General features: G+C 41.2%; 1 protein-coding gene and 1 long non-coding RNA gene across 9 annotated transcripts in view; one reads left to right on the plus strand and one right to left on the minus strand.

Moving 5' to 3' along the window:
- Positions 1-933: 933 nt before the first annotated feature.
- Positions 934-19,860, minus strand: part of LOC110005162 (unconventional myosin-IXAa) — a 147,382-nt gene continuing 128,455 nt past the window's right edge. For 3 of the 8 annotated variants that reach the window (XM_065956964.1, XM_065956961.1, XM_065956960.1), the window contains 20 exons: positions 19,283-19,367; positions 18,334-18,534; positions 16,917-17,014; positions 16,610-16,713; positions 16,306-16,490; positions 15,425-15,541; positions 14,992-15,180; positions 14,671-14,718; positions 14,471-14,582; positions 13,430-13,491; positions 9,639-9,831; positions 9,179-9,307; positions 8,951-9,056; positions 8,599-8,730; positions 8,308-8,431; positions 7,053-7,106; positions 5,996-6,016; positions 5,516-5,760; positions 4,753-4,895; positions 934-4,589 (listed from right to left, as the gene is read on the minus strand). In XM_065956964.1, coding sequence (XP_065813036.1) covers positions 4,201-4,589; positions 4,753-4,895; positions 5,516-5,760; positions 5,996-6,016; positions 7,053-7,106; positions 8,308-8,431; positions 8,599-8,730; positions 8,951-9,056; positions 9,179-9,307; positions 9,639-9,831; positions 13,430-13,491; positions 14,471-14,582; positions 14,671-14,718; positions 14,992-15,180; positions 15,425-15,541; positions 16,306-16,490; positions 16,610-16,713; positions 16,917-17,014; positions 18,334-18,534; positions 19,283-19,367 — 2,737 coding nt within the window. In that variant the 3' untranslated portion in view covers positions 934-4,200. The remainder of the gene's footprint in view (positions 4,590-4,752; positions 4,896-5,515; positions 5,761-5,995; positions 6,017-7,052; positions 7,107-8,307; positions 8,432-8,598; positions 8,731-8,950; positions 9,057-9,178; positions 9,308-9,638; positions 9,832-13,429; positions 13,492-14,470; positions 14,583-14,670; positions 14,719-14,991; positions 15,181-15,424; positions 15,542-16,305; positions 16,491-16,609; positions 16,714-16,916; positions 17,015-18,333; positions 18,535-19,282; positions 19,368-19,860) is intronic. The other 5 variants (XM_065956967.1, XM_065956965.1, XM_065956966.1 and 2 more) reach the window with 4 other exon arrangements.
- On the plus strand, positions 10,818-12,322 carry LOC136179704 (uncharacterized). The gene is made up of 4 exons (XR_010666674.1): positions 10,818-11,547; positions 11,623-11,664; positions 11,810-11,914; positions 12,092-12,322. It is a non-coding gene; the product is annotated as an uncharacterized lncRNA (long non-coding RNA).

Consider the following 19,860-nt stretch of genomic DNA (forward strand, 5'->3'; position numbering starts at 1 on the left):
TTTTTTTTACTAGAATCCCACTGTGACGTCACAAGGAAAGCAAATTTGAAATCTCTGTCTTGTAAGACTTATGCAGACCACAAACAAAGGACTGGATGGGTTTATTTTTACATTGTGTGGTTCAGTAGACACTCAGCGTACTCAAATATATGTTCAAAAACACTGTACAAGTGGATTTTTCATAATATGTTCCCTTTCAGTATCAACTTTGTTTGACTATTTCCATTTTATTATGCTTTCTACTTTAACTGCATTAATTTAGAGAAGTGTGCAGCACGTTTTTTTTACTTGCTTTCCTCGCTTCCTCTTTCTAGCTTCCTCTCCTAAACTATGTTCCTCTAAACTTACAGAAAGTTAATCGTGTGAAGAAACGCCCTGCGTTCAATGTGTCATTTTATTGTTTTTTTACTTCAGTATTTGCTGCAGTTGCTATTACAAAGTAAGCACTTACAACTTTGTTCCCTGATCTATGACCCTTTTCATTCACTGTCCAATTGTAAAGTTTTTATATTGTTAGATGTGGTTGTCATGGAGATACAAAACACCAATCGCTGTTGTGCTCACTCAGCAGCTCTCTTATGAACCCTCCTCTCTGCAGAGGAAACGGCAAAAACTCAAATCTCTAAATGAGTTATTACATCTCATTTTAAGACACTTAATATATTTTAAATTTGCTTGCTGCATAGGCAGATATATTTTTGACTTATCACAAGCAATTAAGGGTTTGTAATATCTCTGCCAAATATATCTAAGAATAAGACGTTTAACTGGTCTTGTCAGGTGTTTGTGTCTTATGATAAATGTAAAAAGATATTTTTGACTAAAAATCAGACAAATACACTTGCTAAGATTTGAGAAACAGAACAATGTAAAAAAAATGTAAAATGAACATTTCTGTGAAAAAGAAAAGACTTCCACTCATTTGTGTTTGGCTGCAGTTTTGCTTTTTTAATAAGCAGATGAATTTCCCCCATAGTCTTTTTTTTTTCTTACAACCATAGACATGTTTGTATCATTAAAAAAAAGAAATATAACACAAATTGCACCTTTTACATAATCGTGTCCAGAGTGGTGCACACAAAGAGACACAAGACACTTTTTTTTTCTGTTTCGTCGCACAAACATGACAGGCTGAGTGTGGCCTGTTAAAAGGTCGCCATGTTTAATAGTAGATAATGAACCGTACACAGGATAATATATCCTTTTATAACACCTTTTATAACAGATTCTTTTAAACCAATGTACACCCCAAAAGCATGATCATAAATAGTACATACACTGTGTATAAAAGAGGAACAAAAACAACCAGAAAAGCAGAGCATGCCTTCCAGTGATGGGTACATTCACTTTTTTTTATTCCTTATTTTTTATGTTTTTTGCCTTATAGACTGTCTGGCCATGTACAAAGACCATCCCATCTAATACCAGCGTAAAGATGCTTGACCTGGAATCAGTTTCGTCCTTTCAGCTCACCTCTGAAATAGTTTTTCTTTTAGTAACAGGAATAAAGTTTCTGCTGTAAAGAGACAACACTGTGCAAGTCTCCACACCTGCATGAAAACTGAGACCAGCAACCTTTTCCTCAGACTCCCAGCTGCAAGGAAAACATGGATTAACACTGATTGTGTTTGTGAGATTACAGCAAAGGATCTGACCACAGATGCAAAAAGCATAGCTTGAGTGTTGAGACATCGTTGTGTGTGCCCATTGAACTGAATATTATACTGACTGTTTGTATAATGTATGGACAGAGACAGAGAGATTAAGTATATGCAGAAACACGTGGACGGTATGAGTAAGTTGCTACTTGTTTTTGTCTTATTAACAGGTAGATTAAATGCTACTTTTCACAGCCAGAGGTGGGAGAGAAAAAAAGAGGATGGAAGAGCTGCTATTATGGTTACAGAGAAGCAGAAGAAGAAGAAGAAGAACAACAACAACAAGGAGAACAAGGAGAAACAGAAAAGGACGCAAACAAGAAGCACAAGACGGTTTAGGTTTAGAGGAAGTTGGACAAGAAGAAGAAGTCAGCTATTCTCAATTGTCACAATTAAGGGGCTGCATCTTTAAAGAGGTGCAATAGAAGACCAAATATGTCACATAGGCGTGTCATAGGCGGTCCAATTTTGAAGGCAGCCTAATAAGCGGCCGGGTAATACACTTTTAAATGATAGTCATTGGCTTTAATTTAATGAATAGCTACCAATATTAATGTAAAACAAAACAAACAAAAAAAAGACCAAAGGGACTTTGAAACTTCACATTTTCTGTCAAATAATTGTTTGTTAAAAGTTAAGTTAAGTTAGTAATGTTCGCTTTTTCCTTTACAGTTATTGAGGTTGCTAGGCAACAGGGGCTACATTTAGAAAAGAAAAAGGGTAAGGGCAGGAACAGCTGGTGAAGCAAATGACCAAAAACCTCCGTAGACCAGAATGTTTCATTTCAGTTAAATCAGCTGACACGGGCTATGACAATTTGATCCTTCTTAGGCTGCGTTCTTTGTAGGATGCCACACCCTGAAATGAGACACAGCAGAGGGAGAGGGAGAAGAGGAAGAAGACAAAGGAGAAGAAGAAGAGGAGTGGTCTGGATGGCTCAGAGGACATCGTGGACGGTTTGAGCATGCAGTGAGTGCATCAGTTTCCCAACAGGTGCAATAGAACTCAGACGAATGTTGAGTTGGTTTTAGTGTCACTTGACGGCTGCGGTGACTTTTTCACCTTTACAAGACGAACAGGTTTCAGGAGGAAACTGTAATGAACGTGTGTGTAGAGGGTACAACACATGCAAAAGTGGGTGGGAGTTGATACAGTGGCAGGCATGACTCACCCATTCATTCAGACACACACACACACACACACACACACACACACACACACACACACACACACACACACACACACACACACACACACACACACACACACACACACACACACACACACACACACACACACACACACACACACACACACACACACACACACACACACACACACACACACACACACACACACACACACACACACACACACACACAGGAAGACAGGAAGGACTATAATGGCTTTCATCTGAGCAAAATAAACCATGAAACAATGTTGACAGCAAAAACATGACATCTTTGATACCAATAACAACACCTATAATACAGCAATAATATATATTTATATTTAAAAAAAATTCAAGTCCTGATGTAGTAACACTGATGTTTCTGGATAAAAACAGAAAAAAAAAACGAGCTTGCAGGGAAAGGCGGAAACAATACACTTATGGCTGATTGACTTTTGACTCCTTAGGTCAAGTAAACGTCACACCAGACGACACGCAGCACTGTGAAAGCACATCCACAGCTTCTCCTTCCATTATTTTTTTCAAAGGTACAACTGGCTCTGTTCATTGTGAATTAGGAAAAGAGAAACAGAAAGAAAAAAACAAGAAGAAAAACGGCACAGAAACAAAAGTGGAACCTAATTCCAGACACGTCACTTTGCATAAGAGAGAAATAGAGACAATGAACGACCCAGGAGCAGCACTGGACTTTTCTTTCTATGTACACTCTTTTCCTCTGTAACATAATAATATTAATAATTAGAATAATAATAATGTGACATACAGATGTAACATATTTCTGTACAGTCTCTTCAAACTGATGTAGGAAAAATGTGATGGAGTAGCATGCAGCCTCTTGGCTGGTGAGTCCCGTGTAAACGTGAAAAAGCAGACTTAGCTTGGCGCTGGTCACAGACAAAAAATGTCCGCCAGTTCAGTCAGTGAGTCAGTCAGTATGGCTACATTTCTTCTGGGTGACTGCCCACATGCTAGAAAAAGAAAGATTGGGGCACGATAAGATTTGGCTTTGCAGGTGTGGGGGTTTCTAAGCTTCTCATCGCTCGTCTTTTTCTTTTTCTTCTTCTTCTTCTTCTCGCTCTCCCCCAGCCGACCCCCTGGACTCCAGCAGGGGTCAAACAGCGAACTGAGATCAGAAGGGCAGCAAACATGGCCGACCACATCTTTTCAGGTCACTGTGTTCACATTAGTCGTCAATTTTTGTCTCCCTATGTGTCTTCCTTTGGACCAGGAAAGGAGGGGGGGGACGCAGACACCGAGGAGGGGACCAAGCCTCGCCCCATGACCAGCCTCTTTACACCCCGGACTCTCCCTCCTCTCCCTCTCGTTCAGCTTTTCCGTCCCTCCTCGTCTTCACACCATGAACTCGTTGCTGCCGTACAGAACCAGCTGCTGAGGCCCCGAGCCGAAGTCCGACTCCCTCCTGTGGCTCCCTGAGGGCTCGCGCGGTGAGCTGCGGCTGAGTCGGAGCCTGTGGCGGGTCTTACCTGCTCTTAGGCTACCCTCCGCCTCCGCCAGCGGGGCCCCCAGACCGCAGGAGGTGAGAAGGGGCCCCGAGGAGGAGGAGCGGAAGCGATAGTGAGGGGAAGGAGAGCCGGAGGCGTTGGAGGAGAGAGAGGAGGAGGGGTGGTAGGAAGAGGAAAGGGTGGAGGTGGAGTCAGCAGAATCCTGGGAGTCGGGCTGACGGCGCAGAGCTCTTCTGCCCTTTCCATCTGACTTTCTGGATCGAAAAGCACCATGCTCTGTTGAGACAGACAGGAGCAGTGTTAACAACAACACACTGAATGCATCAGTGCGTGTACTGTACTTTAATGACCTTCATTAAAGTATTTGCAGATGCAACTGCGATGTAAGAGCAGAGTACCTAACTTAGAGTCATAACCAGACATCAAATCACACACATACCGGAGGGGTCTGAGGTGGCTCCCTCCATCTCCATGGTGATGTTCTCCGAGCTGTCCGCTGTGCCAATGGATGCTTCAGATTCAGGAGTTTCGTCGTCGGATGCCCGAGGCTCCAGGATCAGCATCTCATATGTCAGCTCCTCCCTGCACACACAAACAAACAGAAAAATGCAAATGACCGGTTACAGTCCTGTTTAGAGATGCTGATTTCTAAAAAGTTTGAACGCTTGGGAGTTTTCTGTTTTATCGCCCCTAGTAGCTTTTTGGCCAACAAGCAAGCCCTAAAATGTGCAAACGCTAAAGTGATTTACTCTTGATGAGAGATAAAATGCATACTTTATTTATGTGTCCTTAAGGGGGTCAATGCATGCACATGTTTGGACAATGTTTGGCTTTTGTGTGTCAACATTATGGACTGATGATTCAGTTAAAATAAATGAAATGGTTTTGCATGTAATGCAGCAGGTGTTTTCCTGTTGGTAGAGATTAAGAGTTAGAGTCTCTGGTATTGGTATTGTCCATTTGGATGTTTTGTATTCAAAAATAATAAATTTAAAATAACTTGTTACTAAAGCTGTCAAATAATTTTAGTGAGGTGGCACAGAGGCGAGGTAAAACTAGTTAAAGCACCAATAAAAGTTTGAAAGAAACAACAAAGAGTCCTTGTGTATTTGTCGTTCTTTGTATGCGCTCCACTAATGTCCACACAGTTAGATCCTTACTTCTTATGCCATCTGAACACTGAAACAACAGTGACGACATACTTCTCTTTCTGCAGACTCTCAATCTGCTCGTTAAGGATTCGCTCCTCCTGTTGAATTGCCTGCTGCTGCTGCTCGTTTAGCCCCGCCTCTGCTGCATCCTCTCCTCCTCCTCCACCTCCTCCTCCACTTCCTCCACCTCCTCCTCCTCCTCCTCCTGCAGTCTCATCCTCCACCACAGAGGGCACCTTGGGGCTGAGAGGAGGAGAAGGTGTGTGGGTGCTGCTCTGCCGAACACGACTTTTGCTCTGTGGATTCACATAAAAAATAGGAGAACAAGGTTTTTTTCAGGGTTTTTTTGTTGATTGTGATAGGCACACACAGCTTGTTTGCTAGACAAAGTTGGATGTTTTGAACACACACAAACTAAACAGAGGATGTTTTTGATCACAGTTCACAACACTGCTAAGAAACTATGAGATTTCAACAAAGACACACACAAAAATACATCATCTGCTACACAAACACGCACAGTTAGGTTACCTTAAGTTTAGCTGTGTTAGGCTGCATGTCAATAATTTGTAGAACAAAAAAACAAAAAGCAAAAAGCAGTCAGTAAAGCTAAAGTCAGAGTGCTGCTTTCTCAGAGCGCAAAAAAAAAAACAAGGATGCAAAGACAAAAACATAGTTGGAGCATCTGTTGAACTGTCAAGAGATAAACAACTTGCCTAATTTGACAGACTGTTGTCACAAATCAGAACAAATAATTAACCTTTCATCCACAAGAAACTACAATCACAGCTAGCTTGATAGCAGCGTTGTCAATTCTCACACTGGGATGCTAATAGCGACAAGCTAGGCTCTTAGCTTGGTATGATTTCTGGAAACGCAACACACAATTAAACTTTTCTGATAATTCTGATACAAACAACAAAGCAACATTAATAAACTCAATCTGAATTCATCAACTGCACCATTTTGGCAGCAGTTAGCTAATTTTGAAGCTAAAACAGCTAGCAGCTCCAAGATAGCTTAAAACACTTCTGCTAGTTCAAATATACCACAAGGACCTTTAAATATTGTTGCAGAAAATGCTTTGAAAGTTAACTTAGCATCCAGCAACGAGTTAGCTGATGTTATCCTACATCTGTGCACATGACATTTGACTATGAACAACTTCACTCCACATTTAGGACCTAGGATAGTTGAGTCCAATTTAAATTCTGAAAAAGTAAAACTTTGAGGAACCAGGTCTACACAAAACCAGTTCTTTGTAAAACACCAATACCATATCACACTGTTCATTTGTAGATTAAAAAACTCTTATCTTTGGTTGGTGTTGCCAAGAAAGAAATGACCAATAACAACAAATTGATTTTGGTTTTTATCACAAGGACCTCAGGATTCATTCTGAGGTCATTCTTTTCAACTAACAAATAACAGCAAAAACAACACAAGCAAAATGTCGGACAGCTAAACTAGTGTACAAACAGAAGTGACGAGTTTTGGGACAGTATGATTGGACAGAGCAGAAGGACGGATGGACAGGACAGGACTGGTGGAGGTGGGCTGGCACATGGAGTGGTAGGGGCATACATACCGGGGTGGCAGTGCGGGTTATGCTCATAAACCTAACAGCAATTAGTACTGGTTTCTAGAAGGGGGGAGGAAGGAAGGAAGGGAGGGAGGGAGGAAGGAAGGAAGGACAGATTAAGGTTAAGGTTTGGTGAAGGTAGTCAAGAAAGTCTGGATCTGCTGATTTGCAGGGCAAGAGTGCTCAGTCAAGACAATTAGATTAAATAGTAAACTACATTTGGTTGGAAGGTTGGTCCTTTGGTTTTAGTATTTAATTGTTCAGTGAAACTGTTTCACTGAAGTTTTTAAAATGCTGTGGCAAAACATTGACCTAGAATTCTAAAAAAAAGTTTTTTTTAAGAAAGTCTTGCCACTTTTGAGTTACTTTACGACATGTAAGATCAGCACAGTAAGATCTTTTTTTTGTACAAATGTTGCAGCTAAAATGGAAGTTGTTTTTACATTTTCAACAACTATTTTTAAGATTGCAGAAGCAGAAATGGTCTGTTATCTGTATGTAGCTGTTGTATGGAGGCAGTAGCGCCCTCAAGGTGGTGGTGTTGTGCTGAGTGTCTTTACTCAGCCCACAACGCAGCTGTGCAGACATTCAGCGGGTCATTGCTTCCTTTCATGTTATATTGCTTAATTTAATCTCTCTCTTCTTTATTTTCTTTTCTTTATTTTTTTAAGTCTATCTGTAGTTTTGCTGCTAACTGTTATTCATTGTATTTTAATGCCTAGAAATAATCCTGTATTGTATTTTTATTTTGGAGTATTAGGTATGTTATTTAGAAGATAGGAAACATGCATTAATAAAAAGGAGGTATTAGTCAACATTGCTACAAGCGGTCTTGTAATTCGAAGAATGTTGCACTTGTGTTTATTAATGTGACAAATTCAGAATCAATTTTTTTTCTTACTTTTGCATAAATAGTTCCTATATGTCCTAAAACGTGCGTCCTAACCAGCATACCCCTTTAGTTTGTGCTTATTGTCAGCTTTTTGCTTGTGTTACAAAAACACAGCAAAACCTGTTGATGAGAGATGTTAGGAAGACAGAGGAATGAACTCCTGCCATGGCTGTATGGAAACCATGCCAGCTGCTCACAGAGCTGAAAACTGCAGTGTCACAATTTCAATGATGAGTGAGAGGAACGAGTAGAAAAACATCCATGTCAGTGTCAGACAACTAGGATAATTTATGCTAACATTAAAGAATAACTAAGCTTGAGCCCCAGGTGTAATGTCTCTGCTATTCGATGACAGTCGTCTGATCTCACCATGGACTTCCTGATGTGGGTCAGTCTGCTCTTGGCTTTGCTTTCTGCAAACTCCAGACTGCTGATGTCCTTCAGACGAGCTCTGTATTTGCTCATCTGCTCATTGATGATCAGCTCCACACACCTACAAGACAGACATCCGTTTAGAACTGATAAGGATCGAATACAAGTAGAATTCAAAACCTGGTCGCACAAGCTTTCTGCAAATGAGTCAGTGAGCTTTCTGTGAGTCAGTGAGCCGAACAGTAAATTTGTCAAATTGAAGGAGATCTCTCAGGTCAGTGGACGTACGCTGTGGTCTTGCTGATGTCTTGGACGCTCTGCAGCGGGTCGATGGTGTCAGGGCAGCGGAGGATGCAGGGGGCGAACACAATCGCGAGGGCGTTGGCTGACATCCTGTTAGTGTCCTCCTGCAGGGCGATTCTGAAACACACCATTTAAAATAGTCCTGTTAATCCTGACGTTGATCCTGTCAGAGTTTGAAAACCATCCTCACCAAACACAACAGACAGGATGCCATGTGACTGCAAAAAAAAAAGTCTAAAATTTTATTAAGATCTTTTTCAAAACTACATTTTTTAGACACTGGTTGTCCTGCCTGAGGCTGTGCAGAGCGGATGTTGATTATTTTCTCATCCCTCACCTGACAAGATGGAAGATGAGGCGTTCCAGTGTGCTGAGGTGCGTCCTGCTGAGCTGGTCGATCACAGAATACACTCCTCTCATCACCTCCCGCCTGTCTGGCTGACCTGAAAAGAAAAAAAACAAGTGCACACTATCAGACTGGGTCATATTGACTTCACCTCCTCAAACTGACTCTCAGCTGGAGGAGCAGAACCGAGCCAATGTAGGGTGTTAATTATAAGCTCACCCATGGCCCTGAGGAACTCCTCGTACAGCTCAAACGTCATGAGAGGGCTGGGCAGGTCACGGAGCCACTGTTTGAGAACGCTGGCGATGACATGGATGTTATAGTCGTCAAGGCTCACGATGTCCACATCTGGAACAGAGATACCACACTCAGGTTAATTCACTCATATTTCTCTCTCTCTTACTGTGTACACAACATTTAGCCGTAGTATTAAAGGTCAAAATGTTTTAATATGTCTCAGAGCTCCACAGAACATATCTGAGAAGTTTCTAAACCTCTAAAAATCCACTTTGATCATGTATTTTATAATGCCTTTAAACACCTCTATTTCAGCCCTGCAGAAACAAAGTTCTTCAGGTAAACAGGTCGGTACAAATGTCAAAAGCTAAACAAAGGTGCAGTTGTAAGGAGGAGTAACACAGATACACTGATATGTGAAACACCTGTTTGTCAGTCTCACCTGTGTCCAGCCCCTGTCGGAGTTCTTTGATCTTATTGGTGGAGCCGGACTTCCTGTAGATGCCCTCTGTGTAGAGTCCGTGCATCTCAATGTAGTTGATGAGTTTCTCAACCAGCTGGGGCACAGCTCGCTCCTCACTGGTCAGACGGGACAACTCTACACCAAACTGCCGAGACGACAGCTCCGGATCGTACTGGTGTAAGAAAACAAAAACACAGAAATATGTTACATTCATGCCAGCATGTACAGTGGTCCCTTTCACAACTATGTCATGGTGGTGAATGAAACAGATAGCAAAAGTTATTAACCATACATTTGCTAATATTAGCCACCGTTAGCTTCTGGTCATACCAAACCAAATCAATTAATTCAATACATTTTTATTTGTATAGCATCAACTCACAACAAGTGTTATCTTGAGACACTTTACAAAAAGCAGGTAAAAGACCTTACTCTTTGTTATGTTACAAAGGGCAGGTAAAATACCTTACTTAATGCTATATTACAAAGACCCGGCCTATTCATCATTAGCAAACCAGCAAAAGTTGCAGTGGTAAGAAAAAACTGCCTTATCAAAAGGCAGAAATCTTTGGCTAGATGCCCGGCTCATGACGAAACAGCCAGTTAAAGTTCTCGTCTGTCTGCTCTGTATCTTTTGTGTTCCTAGCGTTGTTTGCAAATCAGCTTGTTGAACCTAAATCTCTGAGTATTTCTTGCTGTAGTTGCAGCAGGATCTGGGGATCATCATCATCATCATCAAGTCTTGAAAATCACTGAGGACTCCCTCATTTACAGAACCCCCAACCCTCTGGTTGAGAGGTGACCGACTCTACTGACTGAGCCACAGCCCCATACCAAAAAAGTAGTAGTAGTAGTCTAACACTTTAACGGTCAGACAAACAAAAAATTAGGCAGAGGGAGTTGAGTAGAGTCCAGTCTAGACCAGGGGTTCCCAAACATTGCCATGCTAAGGACCCCCATATAGCATCAACGTCTGGTTAAGACCCCCTTGAGCACATTTTCACAAGTTCCTTCTAAGTTACGATTGCAAATATCAAAAATTAAATGAACAGATTTTTACAATGTTTTACAGGTATTTCAGTTTGACAGCAGTTTTAGGGTCTTAGACTTAGAGTCATAGAGTCAAAGGGGAATTAAAGGTGGACATTTTTTGTCAGTCACAATTTCCTCTGCCTAATTTCCTCAAAGTAAAAGACTGACTCAACATGATTCCCATGTGCCTACGCAGTCTTTTTGACAAGTCGTAGAAGGGGAAACACGTGGTGTTACAGATAATAATCAGTGCTTAAATGTTAAAAAATGGAAACGCATTCAGTTTATCAGGTGAGAAGATTTGGGGTGAAAAAATGTCCATAAACATCACTGCAGGCTGTTTAATTTAACAGTTAGGAGCTAGACACTTGATTATTTAGTCATTACATGTTATCTACCCCCACCTCCTACATGTTTCAGTAACATCACTTGTGTTGATGAGCAGCATTTTGAGATGAGATCTTTGCAACAGATATCCACAAGTGTATGCATCAAGCGGAACACTTCATAGTAAAGCTGATAAGCATCATCCTTAAGCCCTTTTTTGGTGTTTTCATCCTCTTACGCGTCTCTAGATTGTGGTCACATTGGGGTTTTCAGTGTCAACATGAAGGCAATATAAAGGACCTTCAGGAGTACGAGACAGTATTCATAGGTGTTTGATTTGATTGATTTTTCAACCTTACAGTGCCTGCACACGGTCTCTCCTAAAGACATGAAGAGTTTAACTTTTCTAATTCTTTCAGCAATGATGCTTGTGACGAGCTACACAGCATCAATAGCGAAGAAGACCTCTCTTCGGGATATTGAGGCAGAAGCAGACAAGATGATAAAAAAACACAATGCTACAAAAGGGGTAAGAAAACTACAAAAACGATACGTGGCTTAGTTTGCTTGATAACGTTTTGACATTTTCATCTTTTCATTGAAGGTGGCGTTTATACCCTGGGTAAACACATCAGTAGCATGCGGGGTATGTTGCAATCATTTTACAATTACTGTACACAACGATGTTTGATACTTTGTCGGACATATACATAATTTCTTACTTTTCAAGGTTATTCAAGACTAATTGAGTTTGTTGGAAACTGATACTATTTGTGTTGCTGTCTTCACAGGCCGATACCTTCTGCTTGGCTGAGATGGCTCTGGAAAGAACAACTTTAAAGGATAAACCTCTCACCCATAAGTTGAAAACATACAACAACTCATTCATGCCGAAGGTAAAGAGCAATTCTAAGTGAAAGTCCATTTAGATGGGTATACACTGACTCTTCAAATCATTTCTTCTAATTGTTTACTGGAAAAGCTCACCAATTGTACCTGTGTAAAGCTAGATTTAAACTGATATACATATATATATATACTGTATATATAAATATATACATTTTTCATTTCAGATGAATTGTAGCCTGAGTGACCACACCAAGATCAACATCACAATATTCCTGACAAACGTCAGAGACTGTGCGCACATGAATTCTCACAAGTCATCATGAGAATTATTGAGGCAACAAATGTAACTGACATAAGTTATTTTTTATTTATTGTTGAAGCAATAATTGTATTCTCAAATATTCTATTTTGTAATATTGTTATTTATTTGTCAATAAATCATAATGTGACAGTCATTTTGCCATTTCTGATTCAAGTTTGAATTATTAATAACTCCTACCATTGAAGTCAAACAGCTGTTTTCAACTGAAGACTTTAGAAAAACGAGGCATCCTCTAAGTCCTGAACGTGCAGCAGAGACAAGACATTAGAGAGCATTTGATGGTCCAAAATAAAACTGAAACTATTGTATCATCAAATATTCTTCAAGTAGCTTCATTTCTGAGTTTCCTTCTTTGGGTTTAAAACTTGCAGAGAAAGTTCATGTAATGTGTACTCCAACAAGGTAAGAAAGATTATCTTAGTGATCCCTGATTGGTGGAAATGAACCTGACCTGGTACAGCAGCTCAACAGACGGCAAAAGGAAACTGTTAAACAGTCAGTCAATCTTTAGTTGTTTAGCACCAATTCATTCAACAAATGTTATCTCAGGACACTTTACAAAGAGCATTTAAAATACTTTACTCTTTATTATATTATCTACAAAGACCCAACATGAATCCATCATGAGCACGAAGCAACACTTTTTTAAATGGGGGCGCTGGTTGACCTAGTGGATAAACATAAATAATAATCAAAGGGGAGCGGGGGAGGGGAGGATGGACGGAGAAGGAGGAAGGAATGGAAAGAAAAATGGATTACTGCCGTGCACTGTCCTGCTGCAAATCCCCTTCTATACCTCACACAAGAACATTTGACACCTTTCAGGGGCTCAACCCAACACTTCCAGTCACTCCCACTCAACATGGAGACACACATTCACATGCTCGCAGATTTAAGAGGTTTGGTCCACTCCGTTTGGCAGACAGCATGAAATCTGCTCTGCATTGGAGGTTTTTATTTCAGGGCTCTCGTCTTCTAATCCCCCATTTTTGTTGCCAATTATAATAAGGAATAATAAGAGATATATAATTCACAACTAGAAATGTCTTGATTTACTAAAATCAAAATGAAAATAGAGCAAAAACCTGATATTATCTTACCATTTCAGTGATTTGTATTTGTTGTTGTCTGTGTGATATTACAGCATCCTGATACTAACTAATATACATCTTTAACTAATAATACTTATTCAAAATTTCAAATATTTCTATAAGAAACCGACAAAAACATCTCCTCCTACCTTTTTGCTGCACTTGGTAGTCATCTTGGAGCAGCACTTCCTGTGGCAGGCGAAGCGACACACTGCAACAACACAGAACAACACAGTCACACTGATGCTATGGCGTTCACAGGACTGCAGCAACAACACTGGACTGCAAGACACAACCTCGCAGACTCGGGTGAAAGTCGAGGCGGCGGTGGCGGCGGCAGAGAGTTGGATGTGATGTCTGCTGCGCTCTGAGAGTGCAGACGGAGACAGTAACTAGATAGAAGATAGATTTATGAAAGGAGCTCGACGTTTAATCAAATTTTTCTGACACTCGGGAGGTAGGCTGGGGAAGTGTGTGAGTTTGTGAGCATTAGAGTGTATCATGAATGTGTGTGTGGGAGGGGGTGTAATGTGCTGTGTGGGTGGAAATAAAAACTTAGCACACGGTCATGAGTGCCTGCGGGTAAGTGAGTTAGAAGAACATTACAACATTAGATACTTATATCTGTGTTTCATATTAGACAGATCTTCATGCTTGCTTTGTGGAGGCATCTTTAGTAGTAGATGCAGTAATAGTAAAAATGAGAAAAACACTTTCATCAGCATTCACTGATGTAAAAGTCTTTGCTTTGTTTAGCCTCCTTTTAACAGCGAAACAACAATTTATCCTCCCTACATTTGAATTTTTGCACCCATCTCATGCTTTGTTATTTTTTGCTCCTACTGCATGGTATATTTAAAAACAAAAAACAAACATAATCTATGCTTTGAGAACATTTTCAACTTTAGTAATCAGTAAAACATCCTGTTAGGTCATCCCTCATCACTCAGAGAGTGAGTTAGAGTTGTGTTTGTGTTGCGTTCATGTTTGGAGTTACTCATGTTACCACACATGAAATCAAACTCTCTCTTTTTATATTCAGGTTGAGTGTTTCTGTGTGTATGTGTGTGTGTGTGTGTGTGTGTGTGTGTGTGTGTGTGTGTGTGTGTGTGTGTCTGTGTGTGTGTGTGTGTGTGTGTGTGTGTGTGTGTTTGTGTGTGTGTGTGTGTGTGTTTGTGTCCTGTCCTCACGTTTGCAGACGCAGGCTCGATCCATCATCCAGATGAGGGAGGAGCAGTACTCGCAGTATGTGGGGATGCTGTACTGTGTGGACTTGAAGATGTGGCCGTTGTGTTCTTCCACCTGCAGGGGGCAGTAGAGACAACAGTCATCTCAGCCCAATACATAAACTTCACTTGAATCTTCAATGTGTTTAAAACGTACTACTCACAATGTCAGTTTCCTTCTTCCTTGACTTCTTGCGTTCACGTTTGGGAGCCTTTAGGAAAAAGAGAAAAACCGATTACAACGCGTTTCTGGTGAGTGCTGCACATGAACTATATAACAGAGTAATGACTAACTCTGAGTCTGCAGGAAAAATGATCACAGAGGTGATCACAGAGGTGATCTACATGCTGATTTTATCTGAACTGACAATAATTACAATACTGTCTATAATCTTCATCTCTTTACTGTGAATTCATGGTGCAGTTGTAGTTAAAAAGTATTTCTTTGATCTTTTACATCCCTGATGTTTTTAGGACTTTCTCACCCTGCCAATCGTTCCCTCCATGGGCTTGTACTCGGTCATGAACTCGTCCAGAAACACCTTGAAGGTGTTGACCCACACCTTCACCGGGGACTCGCTCCAGTCCCTCTGCTCCAGGCGCATCGACTTCTCCAGGATGTGCTCAAACAGCGCGTACAGATCCTTGTAACGGATACTCTTCCCGTCGTCCATCTTGTGGTTGGGAGAAAAGATATTTGTCAGAATCGTCGGCGCTCTTTGTGTTTCAAAAGACAAAGTAATCATAAAGTAGCTGCAAGAAATGTACAGTTAATTAGTAGAGGGAAGTATCTATGTATGGGTTTATTATCTTTTACTGTGACTTTCTGACGTCTCCTCTGCTGATGAAGAGCTCAGCAGATATTTTCTGGTACTTTAAGCAGAGCGGAGAAGAAGACAACAAAAAACAAGGACTTACTGCCAGAGCTGTGGAGTAGGAGTTGAAGATGTTGATCCTGAACTCCTTCAGCGCTTTCTTGAAGACGACATCCACCATGGTGTCATTCTTTCCATCCACAGATTCGAGGTCTGCAATCTGGAGGGACAAATGCCTTTCAAGTCAACGTCAGCTCAAAGAATCAATTCAACAAATGACGACCAATAACAACTACCGTAATTATCATTAAAACAAGTTTTAAGATTTTTTTGGCACATTTGTACCTTTACTTAGATATGACAGCTGAAGAGAGACAGGAAATGTCGGGAGAAGAGAGAGTGGGGGATGACATGCAGCAGAGGGCCAAGGTGGGATTCAAACCCATGGTGCAGCACCGACGACTATAGCCTCTGTACATGGGGCACGCGACATAATCACTAGGCTACTATTTTTGGGCTTTTTATGCCTCTATTTCAGGGACAGGACAGTGGATAGAATCAGAAACCAGGGAGAGAGAAAGTGGGGAACAACATGGGAAAGGAGCCACAGATCGTATTTGAGCCTGGGCCGCACACTCTCGAGGACATAAGCCTTTGTACATGGGGTGCAGGCACTATTCGCTAGGCCTCCAGCGCCCCACAAACTAATTATTTATCAAGAAGGGGGCGCTACATTGTAATATTCTATTGCAGCCGACATTAATATTATGCACTATTGTGTAAGTTATCACAGTAATACCACACTCCAGTCATGGGGAGAGCTCTGGAGTGAGTCCAATATTATGTGTTACAAGTTTAGTAGAAGTTGTTGTGTGAACAGCGTTTACAAAACAGGGTTCATAATTTTAGTTTAAAATCATCCACCCCGATAGAAAAGAGGTGAGGGGGAAGTTTTCTTTTTACTACGACAGGTACTGCCCTCACCTTCTTCATGAGGAAGTCGTTCATGGTGCGGTAGTCGTGTGCAGACGTCAGGATGTGCAGCGCGTCGTTTTGCCACTGAGACGGCTCCAGAGTGATGCTTCCGATTTTCAGGCTGCGACGTCTCCTCCTCATCTCCTCAGGAGGAGCCGCCTCCAAGTCAGGGCTGTGAGGAGGAGAGGGGCCTTCTGGGAGGAGGAACACAGAGATGGAGAAAGGAGGAAATTCAAACTGAGTAACAACTATTTTTTTTTTTTTTTTACCCCATTAAATAAGATTTGAATCTTTTTTTAAAACATTTTTTTACCATGTGTCTCTCCAGCTTCACTCCTGCTGGACTGCTTCTCTCGCGACAGTTTCTTCTCACTGTGCTTCGATTTACTCCAGAATCTCATCTTTCCTCTCATTATGCTATATCAGAAACACAACAGGTTCATTTACGATCACTTCATTAGAGAATGCAGAAATGAGCAGCACATAAATATGAAGAAATAAACTGGAAAAAGTGTGATTTATGGAAATGTATGTAATTTATCCCAATGAAAAGACGTACTTTAACTTATAAATATGATCATTTTCTTTGTAAAAAAAAGAAATCATTGTATCGATCTTACCCTCCATCCTGACTGGAGGTTTTCCTGAGCACCTCCACCTTGCCCAGGTCTCCTGACGACATGGTCTTATGGATCTTCTTCTGGTCTTTGTGAGAACCCTGGACATACGAGAAGAAAGAGTTAAGACTAATATATCCAACATTTCTTTCAAAATGCGTCTTCAAGATGCGTTCATTTTAGTCTTCAGGAGCTTAATTTGTTGTTCAAACAGTTTAGTTTCTCTACGTCTACACACTAAAGACACATCATGTCATTTAGATAGGAAAGCTTTGTGAATCGTGTAAATCCATCAACGTAGTGACTGTTTATCCAGGTTAGTATTTATCTTCAGGTTTAAGTGCTGTGCCGAAAGTTCTCCTGTCTGAAGAGATTGAGTAAAGTCAGCGATACCAGCAGAGAATACAACTATTATCTAGATACTGAGGGAAACAGAAGTCATGCTCATAAGATCCTGTTATGTTGTTAGTGAGACGTTTCTTGACTTGGTTTGATTGATTCCAGCATGCAGCGGCGGTAGCAGCAGCAGACGTCGGCGTGCAGCAGAACACGAGGCGGGATATTTTCAGGACAGGTTGGTAGACAAGAGATCTTCAGTGACTCCCCACAGTGAAAATCTCTGTTTTATTCTTGTCAAAGAAGAGGTAGATAGTATACAGGGATACCTTCACACACGGACATTTGGAGTTTGAATCTTTTTATTTACCTTAATAAATAACCGACGCTTCCAACATCATCCAACTGATACTCTGAGTGATGCTTATAGCTAAAATCAATCGTCTGATTACTTGATAAATTAAATTAAAACAAAAACGCAAATATGTGCTTGTTTAAGGCTCTTAAAAGCAAGTTTGTCATGCTTTCTTATTTTTAATTATGTAAATCCTGAAGGTCTTGGGCTGCTGGTTGACAAAACCAGACAGCTTTTATGATCCCTATTTTTCCACATCTTGCTCTGAACAATTGTGTTAAAAAAGGCATCAATAAAGGTGCACAAAATCAAATTTGTGTAATCTGCTGACATGTTCTGAGCATACCATGGGTTCACTATAGGAAAGACACAAAATTAAACTCCAAAGTAATATCCCTGCATGAAGAGATCATAAAAAAGCTGAGTCGACTAACTTTCAAACCGTCAGCCAGCAGAGTTAACGTGCATTTGTTCATTCAGACCAGCTGAGGTGACTGCGTCTCTAATAGTGAGGTGAAGGAACATCGGACTGTAGCTCAGTGGGCAAACAGTCCAAAGGAAGTAAACAGAACGACGATAGTGAGGGTTAGAAGTGTTAGAGGCTCCTCTCCCGTCCTTTAGCGGGGTTCACCTCAGAGGAGGATGGAAGGTGGGGAGGCGGCCTGAGAGCGTACAGGAAACAGTTTGTTGCTAGGAGGCCAAGGGACCTCTGGAGATCAGGTATTTTACCATCTCGGAGTCACTGTGACAGTCGGCCTCAGGGTGTGCACGTGAGGGAGTCAGGGAGGGGGGCAGCGTGTGGGAGTGGGCGGGGACGTAGTATTCATCGTCGTCGTCTGACTGGGTTGCCCCCTCAGAGTTACAGCGGGTGAGGAAGTCGGAGCGCGTCCGGGACATTCGGGCTTTCTTTTTGGGGCCAGGGCGACCCACCTGCTTCCAGGCAACCACAGGAACATAAGGTCAGCCGGTAATATGTGTGTGTGTGTGTGTGTGTGTGTGTGTGTGTGTGTGTGTGTGTGTGTGTGTGTGTGTGTGTGTGTGAGTGTGAGTGTGTGTGAGTGTGTGTTTGCTTGTACAAATCCATGAGGGAAGGCTGAAGCTGCACAAAACTGAACCTTAGGCAAAATGTTGCACACCTTTTTTTAACCCATATAATTAACCATTTATGGGTTACATTTTTAGCAAACATTAAAAACAGATATTCACTAAACATAAACTGTGTACATACAAATCAGAAAACATATTACCTCTGTATAGAGCCATTCACAAAATTCAATGTCTAATTGTAAAATGGCTTTAAACCTTAAGACAAGGCAGTTTAAAGGTCTTTACAGGGTCAGTTGTATATTTCTGCAGGTTTATTTTCATGTCTATCAACTGGATCTGTGCCACTTTATCTTGAAGAAACCTGTTGTGTAAATCTTTGTATTTTGTGAGCATCTATCTGATCTGATTCTGCAGGCTTTTTTTCAGTACCCATACTATTAAATATGAGATCTGATAAACATTATTGTCAACACAAAGGAGTAAAATAAACTTTTTCAGTTTTAAAATCCCTCACATTTTAAATATTCACAATAACAACACAAAGATGAGTTTGCATACATCACAAACCTGCTTGTGGCGTCTGCAGGAGCATGTCTGTGTGTGCACAGATGTGTGCATGTGTTTGTCTTACCTCTCTGTTTCTGGAGCCTGGTGTTTTGGAGTCGTCTCTGAACATGGCCAGAGATCTTTCCTGGTTCACCAAATCTTTATCTGACCTGCATCACAAAAAGACAAACAGACATTAATGGCTTCCCAAAAGGCCCAAATCTTACTTCAAAACGTCACCGCTGCCTCTTGAATAAGATCAAATTACGAGCAGCAGGAAGTCAAGTCAGCAGTGACGACCTTTGTGCAAATACAAATTACAGAAACACATTTCATCACCAGCCTTCATGCAATGCTACTAAAATAGGTAAAGTATATCCACAATATACAGTAACACATTAACACATCTATGATGCTTAGTTCTCCTGTTTTTCTTAGTGGAAATTTATCGGTGGTAATGGTGAAGGGTTAGTTTTCAAAGAGTTCTTACTTAAGCTTTTTGGGGAGGACTTGGGATGAGAATCGGAGGGTCACCGGTTCAAGTCCCAGAGTGGACCATAAATATGGAAGTTGGTCTGGTTGCTAGAGAGGTGCCAGGACACTTCCTGCCGAGTCAGTTGACCTTGAGCAAGGCAATGAACCCCCAACTGCTGGAGCCCCGCC

The sequence above is a fragment of the Labrus bergylta genome, chromosome 7 (assembly GCF_963930695.1).
Source record: "Labrus bergylta chromosome 7, fLabBer1.1, whole genome shotgun sequence".
NCBI classification, from domain to species: domain Eukaryota; kingdom Metazoa; phylum Chordata; class Actinopteri; order Labriformes; family Labridae; genus Labrus; species Labrus bergylta.